Raw genomic sequence first — 19,318 nt, 5'->3', positions numbered from 1 at the left:
AAGGGACGTAACTTTGCTCCTTCACCACGAAGCATCCCCTTCGCTGACATATTGAGTGGTGTTGAACAAGCGGTTCGTAAGTATCCGAGTGATGTAGTTGAGGAAATTAGTAGAGAAACGAGCCATGTTCTTTTAAAATCCAAACCACCAGCTTCAGACATGACTAGAGCTGAACGCAGTGGCCTCCATGCTCTCTGGAATGATTCTTTCATCGTCGTCCTACCAGCTGACAAGGGCATTTCTGCCGTCTTAATTGAACGAGTCGACTATGACGCAAAAATCAGATGGATGTTGGAGGAAGACACATACCAAAAATTACCTCGGGACCAAAAATCCAGAATAGTGAGGAAGACTTCAGAGCTTCACAAACGGGCATCCTCCCCAAGGCACCAAGTCTGCCCACGTTCTATGGTCTGCCAAAGGTGCATAAGAAGTACACACCGTTGAGGCCGATAGTGAGTACCATCGAATCGCCGACCTATAAACTTGCTAAACATCTGGCCAGCCTCCTCTTTACAGGCGTTGGATGCTGTGGACACCATACAAAGAATACGGCAGACTTCATCAGTCGGATTAAAGGTCTGCGACTTGCTGAAGGGGATATTATGGTTAGCTTCGATGTGGTTTCTTTATTCACGTGTGTCCCCATCACAGACTATTGACTTGCTGTCCCAGCTCTTTGAGGACACCATCATGGATTTATTTAAGCACACTCTGCGTCCTCATATTTCATACATGATGAAGAATATTTTAACCAAACTGACGGCATGGCAATGGGAAGTCCATTAGCTCCAGTAGTAGCCAACCTCTTTATGTAGCATTTCGAAGACATCGCCTTGGACACGGCTCCTGCAAAGCCGAGCTGTTTTTATCGCTACGTTGACGATACTTTCGTCATTTGGCCACATGGACAAAAAAAGTTAGAAGAGTTCCTGGAGCACCTCAACAGCATCCACGACCACATCAACTTCACAATGGAAGTAGAGAAGGAGGGTTCCCCGCCGTTCTTGGACGTGCTTGTCCGCCGTAAACCCAATAAGTCTCTAGGTCAGAGCATTTACCGCAAGCCCACCCACATGGATCGGTATCTGCACACCACCAGCTTCCATCACCCACCACAGAAATAGTCAGTTCTGAGGACCTTAGTACATCGAGCTGAAACTGTCCCAGATGCTGAAAACTTGTCGAGAGAATTGAGACAGTTACGCAATATTTTTAAGGAAAATGGTTATGACAACAAACAGATCTCACAAGGAGTGTTATCCAAGCCTTAAAGGAAAAAGACCTCTGAAGAAGACACCAAGCAGGTTGCATTCTTTCCTTTTTGTGGTTTGACAACAGGGAAGATTAGTTGGCTCCTGAAGAGGCATAAAATAGACACAATCTTCAGCCCTCCGGAAAGTAATGAGACCTGTGAAAGACGATGTAGGCCTCAGAACGCCAGGAATTTACAAGATATCGTGTGGTTGTGGGCAGTTCTATGTCGGCCAGATTGTTCTGAGTACAGCGTGGGATCTGGTGTTTAGGGAGTTGAAGTGGGCCCAACCGTTGCGCGGCCAAAACGTTACCATATATGGTGTGGGACCAAGCACCAGTCTCGTCACGAGTGATGGCGCGGCTACATAAGCACAGCAGTGACAACCACACGACAGTCATCCACTTGACAATGGCAGAGGAGGTCTCTGCCGAAGGCTCGTAGGCAGTAAACCACTTGGCTTGAAACCCATGAATGTTTTATTAATGGATATCGCCGCGAAAGCATGCATTCGTACAGATAGCACTTCACTCACCTATAGTTGTTTGGCCCTAGTCCCTTGTCTCATCCTGATTGGACTCCATTTACCGGGTTTATGGATCAACACTCTATTAATCATCGAACTTATCACATTATTTTTGCATACAAGGGGGCGTCAGCGACCTGACTCCCACCATTGAGTGAAATTACCTGTCTGAATGAACCTCAAGGTCCTCTGACAAGACCTCCACCTAACCTCCTTAGAATGTGCTCCCTGTGTTTTTCTGCCCCCCCCCCCCCCCCCACACACCCCTCCAAACCCCTTGTTCGGCATCCAGACCAGGTATTAGTATTGATTTGTTTCAAGGTTTTAAAATTTCAGTCACTCCCATGATCCTGTGGGATTTATCCCTTTCGTTCTTCTAGAGGATCAAGGTGCTGCCATCATTTACACTGTTACCTTTAAAACGAAGGGTAGTATTTGATATACTTTTCATCCCCAACCAGTCAGGAACAAGATTTGTTGCATGGAACATTTCATGTTTTTATGGCAGAACCAATACCCATTATCATAGCCTTATGTTTTACTAAAAAGACTCCCTCAAACACATCTTAATTCATATTGACTCAGTGAGCAGTCTCCAGGCCATTGATCGATGTTAAGACCGTTTTACACGAGCGACTTGCTGGTCAAGATCAACTACTTGAAGTGCATGCGCCTTTTGTGCATGCATGTAAATCGGCAACCAACCGTGGCATGAGTGTGTCTCTGATGTCAGTGATCTACGAGGGTTGGAACTTTAATAGTGGCGACTATTTATTTGCAGCTCTTACAAAATAGACACGTTTCCAAGTTTTACAGACCTTCAAAGTAGTCACCAGCATTGTGTATAACCCGTTGCCAGCGATGTGGAAGTCGCAGGATACTCTTAGCAGTGCCAGTTGTGTTGACAGTTCGAGTGGCACGGTCTATTGTCTGACGAATTTGTAGCAGTTTTGAAGCAAGTGCCGTGAAGTGTTTCCTTCAGTTTAGAAATAGAGTTGAACTTACGAGGGCTTAAGTCAGGGGAGTGCAGCAGGTGGTATAGCACTTAGCAGCCCCATCAATCAAACGAATCAGTAACAGCTTGCACTGTACGTGCTTGAGCATTGTCCTGCAAAATGATGGTCAGGTCCTGCAGTAAGTGTCATCACTTCTGTCTCTATGCTGATCGTAGGTTGTGTTCCAAAAATAATTCTTATCATGTTGTTTTCTTTGTATTTGTGGCACATTGAAAAGTTACATGACGTCCTGGTATTTTTTCCTACTCGAATTCTCCTACAAGAGAGACAAAATATCTGAAAACAAAAATATCTACTTTTTACAGAGAATAAAACTGTACTATGCAAAAATAAAAATGTAATGAAAGTTATTTCAATAGTGAAAAAGTCTGATTTATTGGATGAGAAAAATAATTTTTTTATTTGGCACTTAGCAAGGAAACAAGATACAAAGGGTAATGCAAAAAGGTACTATTTACTGTGTTCTCAATATTGTGTGATGTGTTTGCAAAAACGTATTTTCTATAGAAAATTCTTGCATATGTTTTTATGACAGTAGAGAATTTACCACAAGACTGTTGACAAGAACTTCCACTATGAAATCTGCTTCGGTCATTAATAAAATCTGTTGTCATTGTTTGTTGCTACATTTTGATTTTTCTATAAAAAGGAAAGTCCCTCATAATCCCACTTTCACCACTCAAATGCCAAACTGCACAACAAAACAAACAACTCTCACTACATTAGACATTTTGGTGCTAACTTTTGAACAAAAGTGACCTCTCAAAGCAAACAAGACTCAATACGGGAATATAACGCCAGGGGCACAGCAGTAGATGCACTTGTCTCAAGTAGTCAGTTGAGACAAGGAGTTGATTTGGGTCACAAGTTGCGTGGGTATCCCAGCGAACAGACTGGTCAACCATTTGGTTGAGAAGCGATTAGGTGCCCAGCATTCATTTTGACAATACCAGGTGTGGATTTTTGGGTGCATATAAGGCCTCTCCTCATTCAGAGATAGAACATCTGGTGGGCTGATGTCCCCTCTGGTAAACTGCACACTCTAGAGGAGACTACTGCTGCATTGCGCTTCTCCTTCCGTTCCACCTTAACGAATCCACTGTCCTGTGTTACACCACATCAGTCATACCAGACTTAACTCATAGTGTTATTTTATGTAATGAGACACTCCTACAATATGGTTGTGGAGCCTTATATACAGTAGCTCATACATATCCTTGTGGAAAGACCTCTTCCTGTGATTCTCCAAATATGATCTTCCAGATTCTTTGCCTCTTAATATTGATGGCTTGACCAATTGAACTGGTTCTCTGTTTTCTCTGTGCGAATGGTATTTATTCTCAGAATTAACCCCTTAAACTGCCAAACTACCTCCAGGATGTGGGCTGTGTAGTTGGGGTTAAGGTGTTGCCTGCCACATGCTGGGTCCGTCAGACCCCGACCACACCTCCTTTGCCAGGTACCTCTGTCACTCTTCTTTCACTCCTTTTAATTACTTTTAGATGCAGTTCCCTGTGTTTTCTGCCACACCCTCTTTTTCTGTTGAATGGTGGATGCTGTTCTCTTCTTTAACTCATTAATACTTTTACTGTAATGGATCAAGGGCAGTACTGTGGAAGGCACAGCTCCCACCACATGCAAAGTCCTAGGGGACACTCACAGGTGGATGCCCCCCCCCCCCCCCCCCCCCACTTGCTACCTAAATTATTTCTTGTACCTTGTTTCATTATTTATGAGCAAACTGATGTCCATTACTGAAATCTCCTGACTAGGATGCATTCTTTACTCTGTAACTACCTTTGTGCCCTTAATTGAGTTGGGATTGGGGTGGGGGGAAGGTATTCAGTTAGGGTGGGGTTTTCTGTGCCACAGATGAGCCCTGGAATACTGTCTGTCTGTCCTGACCTACATACCGGCCTGGACTACATACTATTACTTCTCTGTGAATTGTTTCTCAGCTCTAGCATCAGTATTACCTTCAGTGCCTCGATTTTATCCTTCCTACATACTTTAATCATCTGATCACATTTCTGGCAGATATTATAACTCTTAAGTGAACTAACATTGTACCGGGGAACTGATGATCTCACAGTTTAGTTCCTTAACCCCTAACCAACCAGCAATTTAACATACAAGGGGAAACAAAGTGGTGGTCTACAATTCATAATTACTTGTTTTTGTGTCCGTGTTCTGGCTTACATTTCAAACCTCTTCACAGAATTGCATGTAGTAAAGGGATGTGACATTGTTGATTGTTGTCTATCAATATGGAAGAGTGCGTTAAGCTCAGGAGAACCATTAGTGCTATTCGAGAAGTGTAGTCTGTTGGACAACATCCCCTTACGTTCTGTACTGTTCCTTAATAACAAAACAAATGTAAAAATGCACAAGGACTCATATAATCATCCACACAATACGAATACACTTAAACACTCAATAAAAGTTCAAAGGAATGCAGTGAGAAACCACTTTAGTCACGGCAATGTAGATGGTTGATGTGAGTGGTTAGTACTTTCGAAGCTGTAGTTATCCCTCTGAAACTAGAGTACATATGGCTCCCAACATGTATCACTCTCTTGTCTGACGCATAGTGGCAGTCATTTTCACACCTTATTTACCTATAACATTTCTTATTTGGGCACCTGAAGTTGAAGACATTCCCATGTGAGGAAAATCTAAGTTTCTCACCAGGAATTGAACCTGAAGTCCTTGTGTGAATAGCCAGCGATGTTAGTCTCTAGGTCATATTTAAAAAAGCCTCAGAGTCATCTGAAAATGACTGAGAAATGTAGACAGTCTGTTTCAGGCACTGGAGATAGTTCTTTGAAAAAATTGTTCATCTCTTCCTTCCTGAAAAATCAACATGGACATCTGTGTAACACTTTTCTTTGTTTCATTGTGACTTCTCATGGCGTTAACTTACCCACAACTATTGCTAAACCAATCTCTCATCCAAAGAGAAATTATAATTAGGTTAAATGTTCAAGAAAGCAAGATATAATCTGTCACCTGCAGTCTCCCATTGCTAAACTTCAAAACTGCTCTATATGATATAGTTTAGTTATTATTCCTTTGAGTGTTGTGTTTGTAGTAAGATACATTAGCAGAAAATTAATGTAGCAGGGAGAGACTGTTAATGTTCTTAACTGTTTAAATACATATGTACAAGATGTGCATAGACTAATGGTACATGAAATTAGCATAATTTTGTTTTGTGTCATGAATACATTTTGTATGTTTGGTGTACAATATCAGTAACTGAAAATATGTCAATTTGTGGTTTTATATAGTCCACAAAATTGTAGTTGTGTGGTGAATGTGTTCTTCTGGTTGCAGTAACAAAATACATGTATCTTTATAGGAGCGGCTATCTTTGTTTTGTGAAACCTGTGACAAGTTGACATGTCGAGATTGTCAGCTAACTGACCACAGAGATCACAAATACAAGTTTATACATGAAATTGCAGCTGAAACAAGGGAAACTATATCTGGCCTTCTATCAGAAGTCAGGTAATTTTAACATTATGAACATCTTGTATTTCTTTCTACAGCATTTAATTTTAGCACAGTGTATTGTTCATGTTTACTAGTTTTGTTCAGGAAGCTTGTTATGTCTTTTACAGCTACAAACGTGTGCTGTTGACAAGTGCAATGAAAGTTATAGATGATCGACAAACACTAATCTTAGAGAAGAAAAAAGTTACTGTTGAAGAAATAAAAAATCTAGTCTTCAAGTAAGTACATAAATTAATATTGCCAAAATTGACAGCATTTTATAGAAAGTGCAAGACTAGGGTTGCCAGTGAACTCTCTAACTTTTAATACTGAATTCAGATTTATTATGCAAACACAGTAAAAAGCATAGAAGAAATTGAACTGCCTTCTAAACGGAGTGTGTTCGTGTTTGTGAAAAGACACAGAGTTCGTTTTATCATGCAAACATTTTGTTAATGAGTGGTTTCTGGAAACTTCAAGAAAACTTACTAATTAAATGCCAAATACTGACAGTGGGTCAGTAAATTTAGAACAAGTGCACACTGGCCTGTGATTCTACCTTTCACACTACACAGGATGATGTACAGGCTGCAGCTCATCTCTCAGGAAATTGATAATCTGCTTTTTCAGTGGATGTTATGGAACGCGCTACAAAATATAGGCTGGAAGTTGACAAAGGTTTGTAATACGACTGTGCTTAATAATTCTAATTGTCTACTTGTATTGTCACATCCTTACCACCATTATTGTGATGTTTGAAGGTAACTAACTGCTCTGATTGCATCATTGCAGATGCCAAATGTCTTCAAGAACTTTACATAGTAAATTCCAATCTTCTTCCTGCACCTGAGGACTTTAACAAATCTTCATGTTGAATGTACAGAAGTCTCTTGTGTTTTTGTCTTTTTACTGTAGGATTTTAACAAATAGCACAGGCTTCTATGTGCATCAAAGCACTGTTTTCTTAACGTTTTTAATAACCCAGTTTCCCATATGGGTGTCCTGAGTCACCAGAGCTGTGATGTAATTGACCACTGTTTGCAGTGTTATACTCTTGTCCTTTAGCTGAAGTAATGAAGTACAGATGAAAGCCAGGTTTCTTGCTTCTACAGTTCTGGTAGTGAGCTGTGTGATGTGATCTTCTTGATTATCATCAGACAATGGACACAGGATGTCCCTTGTTTCTGTTCCATTTGGGCAACCATCCTGTGCTGTATATGAATGTTAAGACCACCTGTACTGTGTGCTAGTCTTTCTACTCAATCTCCATGAATTTGAGGGACATATCTGCCAATATGTTATTAAAATATGTCTGTGGATTGTTGTCATATACCATTCCTGTGGATGATGTCGCAATATAAAATTACTTATGACACTAGTTTTAGATCATCACATGATGTACTGAATGCTACAGAATGATGTACACTGTAATTCCATCTCATTTGTGCTCTGGCAAAGAGAGCCCTCTATTAATAATGGCCTCCCTTCTTTTGTTCTGCTATTTCAGCACTTGTTTGTGAGGATTGATTAAGTGATAGGTTGATGTAACTTGCTTATGAAGACTGAGTGATGTCTCGTAACATCATAACTAACGTCACAATGGAAGTGCTTATGGAGGCCTGCAGGCACCTTGTTCTGTCAAATTTCTGCAAGAAAACCAAGTTACCTGATGTTGTATTGTCATAAAAATACTTTAAGATCTGGAATGCCAAAGAACAATTTCCATCTCATTGGAGTCTAATTCATTTCATTTTGTATCATACATGTGGTGAGCACTCGTCAGATCCCAGTAAGTTGTAAAATGATGGAACAAATTCAGCATTGATATTGCATCAAATTTGGCCAGAAGTGTGGTGATATCCAAGTGAAAACCTTTCACAAGTTTCAGCAGGCTTTTGGGGTTGACACTATGTGTGACACGTGGATAAAAGAGTGGTACAACTTCTTCAAAGATGGCTGTACATCAGTCAACAGCAAACCACATTCAGGCAAACACTCAGCAAGCCAAAATGACAATTTCATTGAGCAATTGGGGAGTTTGGTCATGGAAGATCACTGTATCACAGTACGAGAACTTTTGAATGATGTGGGGTTAAGCACTGTATAAGTACATATAATTTTGACTAATGAATTGTGCATGAGGAGAGTATCTGCAAAATTCGTACCACAGCTGCTGACAATGGAGCAGAAGCAAAGCTGTCTGGAAATCACACAGGACAATGCAAGCGGTCACCCCAACTTTCTTAACACCTTGCTTGATTGTGGGTGTTAAGACGTGGGTTTGTAGGTTCAACACAGAAACCTAGATGTGGTCATCACAGTGGAAACACCTGACATCCCTGAGGCCAGAAAAAGTTTGCTAGGTCTGCAGCAAGGTCTTGTTGACCATTTCCTTCAACTTTTATGGGATGGTGCATCATGAGTACTCTCTCCAAGGCCAAATCATCACAAAGGTATACAACTAGGAGGTCCTTCAGTGCCTTTTTGATGCTGTACAGTATGTCTGATTCAGAATTTTCTTACCAAATACAACATTCCTGTAGTTGGTCAGGCACTCTCTCTCTAGACACAGCTCTGAGTGACTTTTCGTTATTTCCAAATTTGAAAATTACCCTATAAGAAAAACAGTATGATCAAGAGAAGATATTTGGAAACTGACAATCTGACTGATCACCATTCAAAAGACATATTCCAGAAGTGCTTCTGACAAAGGTGGGAACACTGACAGAAATTTGTGCATAACCAAAGAGATGAATGAGATTAGGTTTCTATACTTCCTGATCAGTAATTATATTTCTGCCAGCCAGAGGTTCTGTACTTTTGGGAACACCTCATATGGTCTTTAGCAATTCTGTAACTTCACTTTGTTCAGCAGCCATGTCCTATAATGATGTGGTGACTGGTATCTCACCTATGCTGAGGTGTTCTTCAAATGCATTCTGCAGCATATACCATGCTTTGTTTGCATCCATTTTCCTTTACCGTTGTGACAGTGTACCCTTGAAGCTCAATGGCCATTTTGCTTGTGACCCTGACAGATCTTTCAGTAGGGCCTTGATGGCCAAGTAAATTTGATCAGAACTTACAAATTGTAAGGCAGTCTTTGTCAGTTGTAGAACAATTCTTGTTGAACTGAGCACTTATTGTTCTACTGTAAGTGTGCAGGTCTCTTCAGATAAAGTTTACATAATTTAACAAGACTCTGATGGATATCAGTACTCAATAAAGAAGGAGACAGAGCGATCTTGCCTGTTGTTACAAAACACATTGATGCCTCTTGAAGTAGTTGCTTTAGTGGTTGTCTCATTGTAGCAAAATAATCTGTGTGTGATAGGAATGTATCTCAAGTTTAGTTTCTCTCTACACATCTTCAAGAAAACACTTCTGTCATTACAGCAACAGAGTAATGTTAACTGTTTGAGATATCAGTGTCTTGCAGCTGTAGTTCCAGCAAATGCTTTGATTTGTCATTGTTCATAATATTAGAAATATCTGAAAACAACTGTAACTGTATTTGAGTGACAAGCTTATCATTCACATTTGTTTTTTTGTGTGCAGGCTGACAAAGGCTATAAATCACAGAGGAAAGCAATTAATTTTGCAGTTGAATGAGATATGTGATAATAAGCAGCATACACTAATGGATAAAAAGGTTGCTCTGGAGCAGTTGTCTCAGTTAACAGACCACTGCATTGATTTTGTGAAAAATGCTCTTAATAAGAGCAGTGATATGGCCCTGCTCTTTAGCAAAAGGTATTCCTTTTTTTTATTATCATACTATAAAGCACTCAGGTTTACCAGAAAATAAATCATGTAATTGTCTTAATCTTGCAGGGCAGTCACCAATCATTTACAAAGGATTAAAAGTAGAAGGGCTGATATTCCTAATCCAGAAATTCCAGTTAGAATTCATTTGTCCTCTGAGAAAGTTAATGAACTCATTAAAGGTAAGAGTTCACCCAAATATTTTTTTTAAATGTGTCTTTTCATGTGATAATACTCTCATATTGGTACATTCTGATCCCTATCTTTATTTGTAATTAGATAGCTAAAGAATCTGCTCACCAAGCAGTGACAGGAGAATACACATATAGAGGTACTGAAATTTGCAAGCTTTGAGCCAGTGGCATATTCATCTGGCAGAAGGGTTTAAGTGGAAGGAAGAGGGATGAAGGGAAAGGACTGATGAGGTTTAAGAAATGGGGGGAGTTTGGAAAAGTCACTCAGAACCACAGATCAGCGACAACTTACTGGACAGGATGAGAAGGAAAGACTGATTGTTGGGGACTGCACCAGACGAGGTTTGTAAAACTGGGAGCTTAAATGTTGAAGATAGGATAATATGCAAGACAAAGATCACTGACAAAATATCATGCAGCTGTTGATAAGTGTGGAAATGAAGTGCATTTTAGTGGTAGAGATGGGGGCAGGTAAAAGATAGACAGTTCAGAAAATAAAAGATACAGAAAAATAAGAGGGAGTGAAGAAGGGCTAGTTAGAAGAAATTAATGTATGGCCGGGTGGGTGGTGGAAACAAGGACATGTAATGCGATTTCCCACCTGCGGAGTTCTGAGAAACTGGTGCCTGAAACAGGCATCGATGTCATGACTGTCATATTATATAGCATACTGTGCAACAGGATATTGTGTGTGAAATGGACTTTCATTGGTGGTGGCAGGAACTCGTGGAAGGGCCAAGCCTCAGGTTCAGCACCACTTGTGGCTGAAAATATCTAGATTCATTTTGTGAAAACATTCAGAATTTTCCTTTACAATGCAATGAAGCAAAAAGCCAGTTAACAACAACCAATAATCATGGAGTGCCAGAAAAATTTGCTTTGAAATGTATAAAAAAATAGAAAAAAGGCAGAGTGCCAAAAGGCTTAGAATTACTTTAAAATTCTCTCTTTGAAAATAATTTACAACACGACCAAAATCCATAATTATCCAACACCAGAAAGCTTAGAAATTTTTAAGGACTACATCAAGATCAATACAGAGCCCTTGAAGGTTTGGAAGTATCCCCTTAAAAAAAGGGTGGGGGAGGGGGGCACTTTAACAGAAATAGATCAAGATATTTTACAATTCTTCCAAAACAATTTAAGTGAGTAAATGCCCTGATTCTAAACAACTACGCCACGGTGGTGGCTGAGAAGATTACAACAAATGTAAAAACAGAGACGGCAAGTAGCATAAATTGATAATAATTCCAAATAAATGTTTATACCAATAGAGTTTAACTTGGTGAAATTCAGTAACTGTCTCATGACTTGAAACCTTCCTATATGCACAATTTTGAGACTTGATACCATGAGGGGAGGCAGGCAAGGGCAATTTTAATGATGAACAGAAAATTAAGATGATCCCCAGGACTGAGTGATGCAATAAGCATAAGAACTTAAGTGCCTGATGACCCACAATCACAACTCAGCGTGGAATATTTGTCCCAATGAGGTCCTAGTACCATGCCCACTCCTCTCTCATTGCCAAGTCAGCTATCTGGTGAAGCACACTGGAACAATTTATTGGCCATTCGTACAAAAACAGTAGCTGGGTTGGCATACAATAGGGCTAACTAGCCCAGTCTGCGAAACTGACAACATATTAGTTCTAACATTACGAGTCAAGACAGCTGTAACGGAACTTGAATAGCGTAAAGTTATTGTTAAAAACGCACGCCGCGCGATTTGTTACAATTTGGTCGGTCATAATATTAGTAACATGCTTTCAAATACAATTAAAATATAACGGCGATACCTGTTTAGCGTTATTGGAAATAATATGTAATAAATTTATGAGTAAGGTAGCCGATCCTATAAGAAGAGGTAGAATTGGGCATATTAAGGTGTTTTGCTTTATATCGACTAAGCCGATGATACGGCGTCTTTTTTTTTCCGTTTACTCTGAGAAGAAAAAAAAGAAAACAAGTAACGAAGTGCTAATTGTGCGTTGTGAAAAATATAGGGGCGAATTTTAAATAGCTACAGTGTATAATCAGACTAACAAATGGACATTCAGTTACGCGAAATAGCGGACAGCGAAGTGTGGTCATTAAATCGAGTACACCTACAGGGTGGTCAATTCCGGGATAAGTCTATTTGCATCTCACGAGGGACGCGGTATTGAGACCGGTTTTTTTTTTAATTATATCACGGAGAGCGGGCTTCAATTTATAAAAAGGAGAGAAGCTGTATCATTATCATTGACTGTTGGTGTTAAGCAACCAAAACTGTTCATCAAAGGGTTTCGGTGAATGAGTGGTGAATGTGAAATGAAACTGTGAACGAAGTTATGTTAAATAAAGCAGAAGAGACAAGACAGTTTGGTCGTATCTGTTATTATTCCATAAACCGTAACATTTATTCTCGTTGTACGAAGCCTTTATAGACGATCGTTATGACAATTTGCTTTGAAGGGATCTCGTTACGAGTTAAGTTTTGGGGACCTGGTCAACAGGGGATAGTTTGTAGATCTTAACTACTGCAGCTATTCTGGAATCAGGTGCTACCGTGACCGTTGTGTGTTGTCAACGGCTTAAGATCATCATATTTCATGCTCTAAGATCGACTCGCCTTTCCTCTTGGTATAACGGTGTCTCACGGTAACCACGACAACGCCGACAGCGAAGGAAGATACGGTAGATAGTGTTAGATTAATGTAGACAGTAACCGGTAAAACACAAGAAGTTGAGACTTGTGATTTCGGTAGATAAATATATATAAATACATAGTGAAAATAAGTGTATGTCTTGGTAGTGAATAATCATGTCAAAACGAACGAAAAGAATACATGATAATGTGCAGTTGAGTAGAGTAATGAGTAGAGAGAGAGAGGAAAATGAAGAGGATAGGGATGATGCATCCCATGAGCTCAATGTGGGACAGGAGACATGTACAGATAATAATACAGTTATTGATTTAGAGCCGTTAGGGGATTCAAATACAATGATAAGTAAGGTAAGCAGCGTGGGAGAACATAAAGATCTTGAGGTTTCGGAAGTAGATCAGCAAGTTGATCCTCAAAATGGAAATATTAATCAAAAAATGTTTGATATGCTGGTATCAATAAATACTCAAATGGGTGTAATGAATGGAAGACTTGGTTCACTAGAAAAAGATAATAAGCAATTAAAAGAGGACAATCAAAAGTTAAATGAAAAATTTGAGGCCAAATTTGGTTCATTAGAAGTTAAAATGGATTCTTTGGAAAGCAAACTGAACACCTTTGATTATAAACTGGAAAATACTAAGAAAGAATTAAAGGCGGACTGGGAGACTCAATTAAATGCGAAATTTGGAGAACTAGATGTAGAGTTTTCTAACACCTTAGAAAGGCAATATAATAATTTAATGGGAAAACTTCATGACGTAGAAAAGAAATATGAGGTAGTTTCGAAGAGTTATGATGGCCTGTCCAATAGGATGGTTAAGTGTGAAAGCAGCTGTTTCAATGCTAGCGCACAGATAGAAGAGCTTTCGAAAGAAATAATCGAGTTTGAGTCAGATGCTCGTAAAGGGATTGACAAGTATTTAGTAGATCAAACTAAAAGACTTGACGAAGATCTAACTGAATGGATAGAAATAAAAGGAAATGAAATTGTAGACAAGGTTAAGACTACTATTGGATCCCAGCCAAATGAAAATATCAATGAGCACCTAAGTAGAAATGATGAATTAATTAAGCTCTTCACTAGCGAAATTCAGAAAATAAAAGAGAAAATAGTTGATGAGTTACCTAAATGGCAAAAGGAAACCAATCATAAATTGGCGGAGTTAGAACGAAAGTCATCACAAAATTTGTTGACAGAGGACGAACGTTCGGAGAATAGGTCGAAAAACAACCGAACGTGTGATAATACGAAGTACAATTGTGGTGAAAATTTGCATTGGGAAGTTGATGATTCGGTTGGTAAAGATGATGATTCTTTTGGTCAGCAAGGATATTTGTCTTCTTTAAAGGTGGAGAACAGCATTTTTAAAAGTAGACAATTCCCAACATTCTCCACTGAAAAGAACAACCTGCATCCGAAAATCTTTATCAATAATTTCAAAAGAATATTTCCTCGTAGCTGGTCAGAACACGACCGACTTCAATTTATAGTATCCAAAATTACCGGAGAAGCCGCATTATGGGCCGCCGAAGTAAGTTAAAGTTGCCATACTTGCGCTGAGTTTGAACAACTATTTTTGGCTAAATACTGGTCGTCGAGTAAACAAGAGAAATTAAGAAAAGAGGTTTACCAACCTGAGTATTTTAACAGTAAAAGGAGTACTTTAAGGCAATATTTTGAAAAGTACATAAATAAGACACGTTATTGGAGTGATCCAATTTCTCACAAGGAAGTGATCAGAATTTTGAAGGGAAGGTTGCCCATAAATATACTTGAAAAGTTAATAAATGTTCCTGACCACGATGTAGAATAATTATAATAATAATTTAACGTATGATAATAATAATACCGAAAACCAGGTCAAACCCGCATCACAGGAGCGTGGACAATCTTCATCCTATGGTTGCAATAAAAACAATGATTATAATAAATACAGAAGAGATACTTACTGTGCTAGAGGTAAACCTCGATATGGTGACGCGAATGTGCATAGTAGTGATATTAATAAGAGTAACAGGTACCCAAGTGATGAACCCAATTGCATTCGACCTTGGGAAGATAATTCGAAGCATAATGTTCATCAGCAGGATGGAACAAATGCCTCGAGTCCTCATCCAGCACAAGGAGTTATACCAGTGGGCGAAGGAGCCTCCAATGTGTGACGGGGTGAATACCATAACTCGGATCATACTGTACGGATTGTGGAAGTTCATGAACCCCCACCGATGACTCAACGAGATAGATTAAACTAATACCAATCACCAAATGCCTTCCTAGGATGACTGGAAAGGAGAAGGAAGGCAGGCATCAATTTGAAATGAGAGTATTAAGGTACAATAATGATCAGGATATGAGGAATGAGTTAATTGAAGAAAAACCTGAAGTTTCTAATAAATGCGGACAAATTTTACAGACAATAATTCCAACAAGTACAAATAATGTTGATGTTGAAATATTAATTGATACTGGAGCAACTATTAGTGTCATGACGTTGGACTGTTTAAAACAGATAAGCCGAGGGGTAAAAATGCCCACTTTTCCTATCACAGGATGTACCGTGTCTGGCGCATTCAACGCAAAAATGCAAAAAGTTGTGAAACAGGTACGTGTTGACATTACAATACAGGGGGCTCAAATAGAAAGTACATTCCTGGTTGTTCCTAAAATGACAGTACCATGTATCTGGGGTTTGGATTTTTTTATGTGAGACTGGTGCAATCATTAATTTAGAGAAAGGTGAATGTATATTTTATTCCAATGGTAATGTTTTGACAACCACCCTGAGAAAGGGCCGAGTAATTCCAAATCAATTGTGTATGAATCTAATGGTAAAATATGTCAGTATTGATGATGAAAATGTGTATGATATATGCCTTATTGAATGTTCTGAAGAAATGATGGATAAAATGTCATTGCAGGAAAAGGTGTTAGAATGAGAACATTTATCTGTTATCCAAAGGGATGAACTGTACTACTTGTTGGAATCATATCAGTCAATTTTTAGTAAACGTCCGGGTATAATAAAAGACTTTGAATACCATATAAAGACGTATGCACATAAACCCTTTTGTCGTACTTCCTATTCTATCCCATGGACAAAGAAAGAAGTAGTCAGAAAGGAAATCAATAAAATGTTAGAATGGGGTATTATTGAGCCCTCAGATGCTGAATATTGTAACCCTCTTGTGGCGGTAATTAAACCCAATGGTGACATCAGATTGGTGTTGGATGCCAGAGAGATCAATAAGATCATTATACCTGTACAAACGCGACCGGAGAACCTAGAAGAGTTAGTATAAAAGTTTTATGGTGCCCGCTTCTTAACCTCTTTGGATATGCGTAGTTCATATTGGCAAACTAGAATATTGAAAGAATGTAGAAAATATACAGCATTCGTTTTTCTGGGCCGAAGTTACCAGTTTACTGTCATGCCATTTGGGTTGAAAATAAGCGGTGGTGTTTTCATATCGGCATTAGATACCGTACTGGGCAGAGACCTTTTGAATGAAGTTACTTTATATGTGGATGATTTGCTAATTGCTTCTGAAACTTGGGAGAAACATTTGCACTTATTAAGAAGAGTTTTTGCGAAATTTTTGGAATACGGAGTTACTGTAAATTTGAGAAAATCCAAGTTTGCTCATAACCAATTGAAATTTCTTGGACATATAATCACTCCTGAAGGGATAAAACCAAATCCTAAAAAGATGGATGCGATTAACAGATGTGCTTATCCAAAGAATAGAACGGAATTAAAGTCATTTATCGGCTTAGTTTCATTTTTTCGACGATTTTTACCCAATCAGTTAGGAAGCCAAGACTGTTTGTTACGGCTGTTAAGAAAAAATGTCATGTGGGAGTGGAATTCCGAATGCACGCAAGCTTTTGATAACATCCGCAATGCTTTGACTAATGCTCCACTGTTACATCATCCGAGACTTGATCAAGATTTTTATATTGCTGTGGATGCTTCTGAAACAGGATTGGGTGCCACTCTTTTCCAGATGGACAATCCAGAAGATATCAGTACCATCAAGATAATTGGGTTTGCCAGCAGAACACACTCTAGCTGTGAACGTGCATATTGTACTACTGAATTGGAAGTACTGGCCGTGGTCTGGTCCCTTAGAAAGTTTCGCTATTTTGTATATGGAAAGAAGATCATTGTATTCTGCGACCACAAAGCTTTATCTTTTATTTTAACAGGAAGGATGTTCCATTCACGTTTAACCCGGTGGGCCTTGCTACTGCAAGAATATGATATTACTCTCAAATACATCAGAGGGAAAGACAACATCATAGCCGATGCTCTTTCAAGATTACCGAAAAGAAAGAATGACAACGAGTGTGAAGAACGGACTATTGACTTTAAAGTCATGAATTTATCAAGGCAATATTGTGAGAGGCAGATTTCACAGCTATCTCGAAGTCTTCCACAACTGCAAGAAGATGATAAGTTGTGGAAAGCCATTAGGCATGCTGTTGAAAGCAAAACGCTAAGTCACTCTCAAGAACAGTATCAATTAAAATCCGGAATATTGTATCGGAGGAAGGATGAAGAAGATGTTTGGAAAGTTTGTGTTCCAAATAAATATTTAGAATCACTAGTATGGTACACTCACTTGAATTGGGGACATTTTGGTTCCGCTAAATGTACAGCCAAAATAGCACAATACTGCTATCATCCAAATTTGGGACGTATAGCTACAAATATTATTAAGAAGTGCAAAATATGTCAGAAGGCGAAACCCATAAACTATAGTCGGAAGATAGAATTACATCCTATCATCCCACAACAACCTTTAATGTTGGTGTTGTGATGTCTGTGGGCCATGTCCCATGACACGTGGACGGTTCAAATATGTATTGGCTTTCTATGATCTCTTTTCAAAATATGTGAAATTATATCCTTTGAAAAATCTCCACGTTCGACCCATGTTACGCAAATTTATCAACAACTACATAACTGAGCTTGGCAAACCTATAATGGTTTTGACAGACAACGCTGCTTATTATACAAGCAAAGTATGGAGAGACACAATGAAAGAACAAGGAATCCAGCACATTTACATCTCAAGATTTTACCCTTGTGGAAATCCGGTTGAGAGAATCTTCCGAGAGTTGAACCGATTTTTATGGACGTACATACCCAAACAACATTATAAATGTATCGATTGGATTTATGAACTTGAGAAAGTGTATAATGACTTACCACACTTATCGACAGGTTATTCACCTAACCAAATAGTATTTGGTGAAAGTATTGTGCCAGAATGGATGAAGAAATTACCTGCGATAGAACAAAAGATTACCAAGAAAGAAGATATGGTGAAGAAGGTCTACGAAAACCTGAAGTATCAAGCACAATTGAGAAAAACCTGTTTTGATAAAAATGTGAAGAAAGTAGTCACATATGATGTAGGGGAAGAAATTTTATTGAGAAATCACCCAAAAGCATCAACCAGGAAAAGACTGAATAAGAAATGGCAATATCCCTGCCTTGCACAGTCGGTTGAAGAACTGAGGGCTTCATCCAAGAAAAAAAAAATGTGGTGTGAATATGAAGTGATTAGTGCGAAGTGTTTCTAAGACAACCTATAAACAAATGTGGAATGTAGTTAAGGGCATTTTGTCTAGGCCCATTAACTCAACTTAAATATTGTAGAATGTATGTGCTGACTTGTTGAGTGAATCTGAGAGTGAGTGTATTCGCCGAAACAAATACCCTCTCCTGTCACAGTACACAAAAAAAAATAAGCCTCTTCTGTCTGGAACCCTCTTCAAGACATCACAGTCTGGGGGGCCGTGTAACATTACGAGTCAAGACAGCTGTAACGGAACTTGAATAGCGTAAAGTTATCGTTAAAAATGCACGCCGCACAATTTGTTACGATTTGGTCGGTCATAATAGTAGTAACATGCTTTCGAATACAATTAAAATATAACGGCGATACCTGATTAGCGTTATTGGAAATAATATGTAATAAATTAATGAGTAAGGTAGCCGATCCTATAAGAAGAGGTAGAATTGGGCATATTAAGGTGTTTTGCTTTATATCGACTAAGCCGATGATACGGCGTCTTTTTTTTCCGTTTACTCTGAGAAGAAAAAAAAGAAAACAAGTAACGAAGTGCTAATTGTGCGTTGTGAAAAATATAGGGGTGAATTTTAAATAGCTACAGTGTATAATCAGACTAACAAATGGACATTCAGTTACGCGAAATAGCGGACAGCGAAGTGTGGTCATTAAATTGAGTACACCTACAGGGCGGTCAATTCCGGGATAAGTCTATTCGCATCTCACGAGGGACGCGGTATTGAGACTGGTTTTTTTTTTAATTATATCATGGAGAGCGGGCTTCAATTTATAAAAAGGAGAAAAGCTGTATCATTATCATTGACTGTTGGTGTTAAG

General features: G+C 38.9%; 1 protein-coding gene across 2 annotated transcripts in view; it reads left to right on the top strand.

Moving 5' to 3' along the window:
* LOC126412126 (E3 ubiquitin-protein ligase TRIM33-like) overlaps positions 1 to 19,318 on the top strand; it is a 129,747-nt gene that overhangs the window by 12,482 nt on the left and 97,947 nt on the right. For both annotated transcript variants that reach the window (XM_050081567.1, XM_050081566.1), the window contains exons 4-7: positions 6,159 to 6,307; positions 6,421 to 6,531; positions 9,851 to 10,045; positions 10,127 to 10,239. In XM_050081567.1, coding sequence (XP_049937524.1) covers positions 6,159 to 6,307; positions 6,421 to 6,531; positions 9,851 to 10,045; positions 10,127 to 10,239 — 568 coding nt within the window. The remainder of the gene's footprint in view (positions 1 to 6,158; positions 6,308 to 6,420; positions 6,532 to 9,850; positions 10,046 to 10,126; positions 10,240 to 19,318) is intronic.

This window comes from Schistocerca serialis, chromosome 7, assembly GCF_023864345.2.
Source record: "Schistocerca serialis cubense isolate TAMUIC-IGC-003099 chromosome 7, iqSchSeri2.2, whole genome shotgun sequence".
Taxonomy (NCBI): domain Eukaryota; kingdom Metazoa; phylum Arthropoda; class Insecta; order Orthoptera; family Acrididae; genus Schistocerca; species Schistocerca serialis.
Note: the sequence above shows the minus strand (reverse complement) of the source record. Positions and strands in the feature narration are given on the sequence as shown.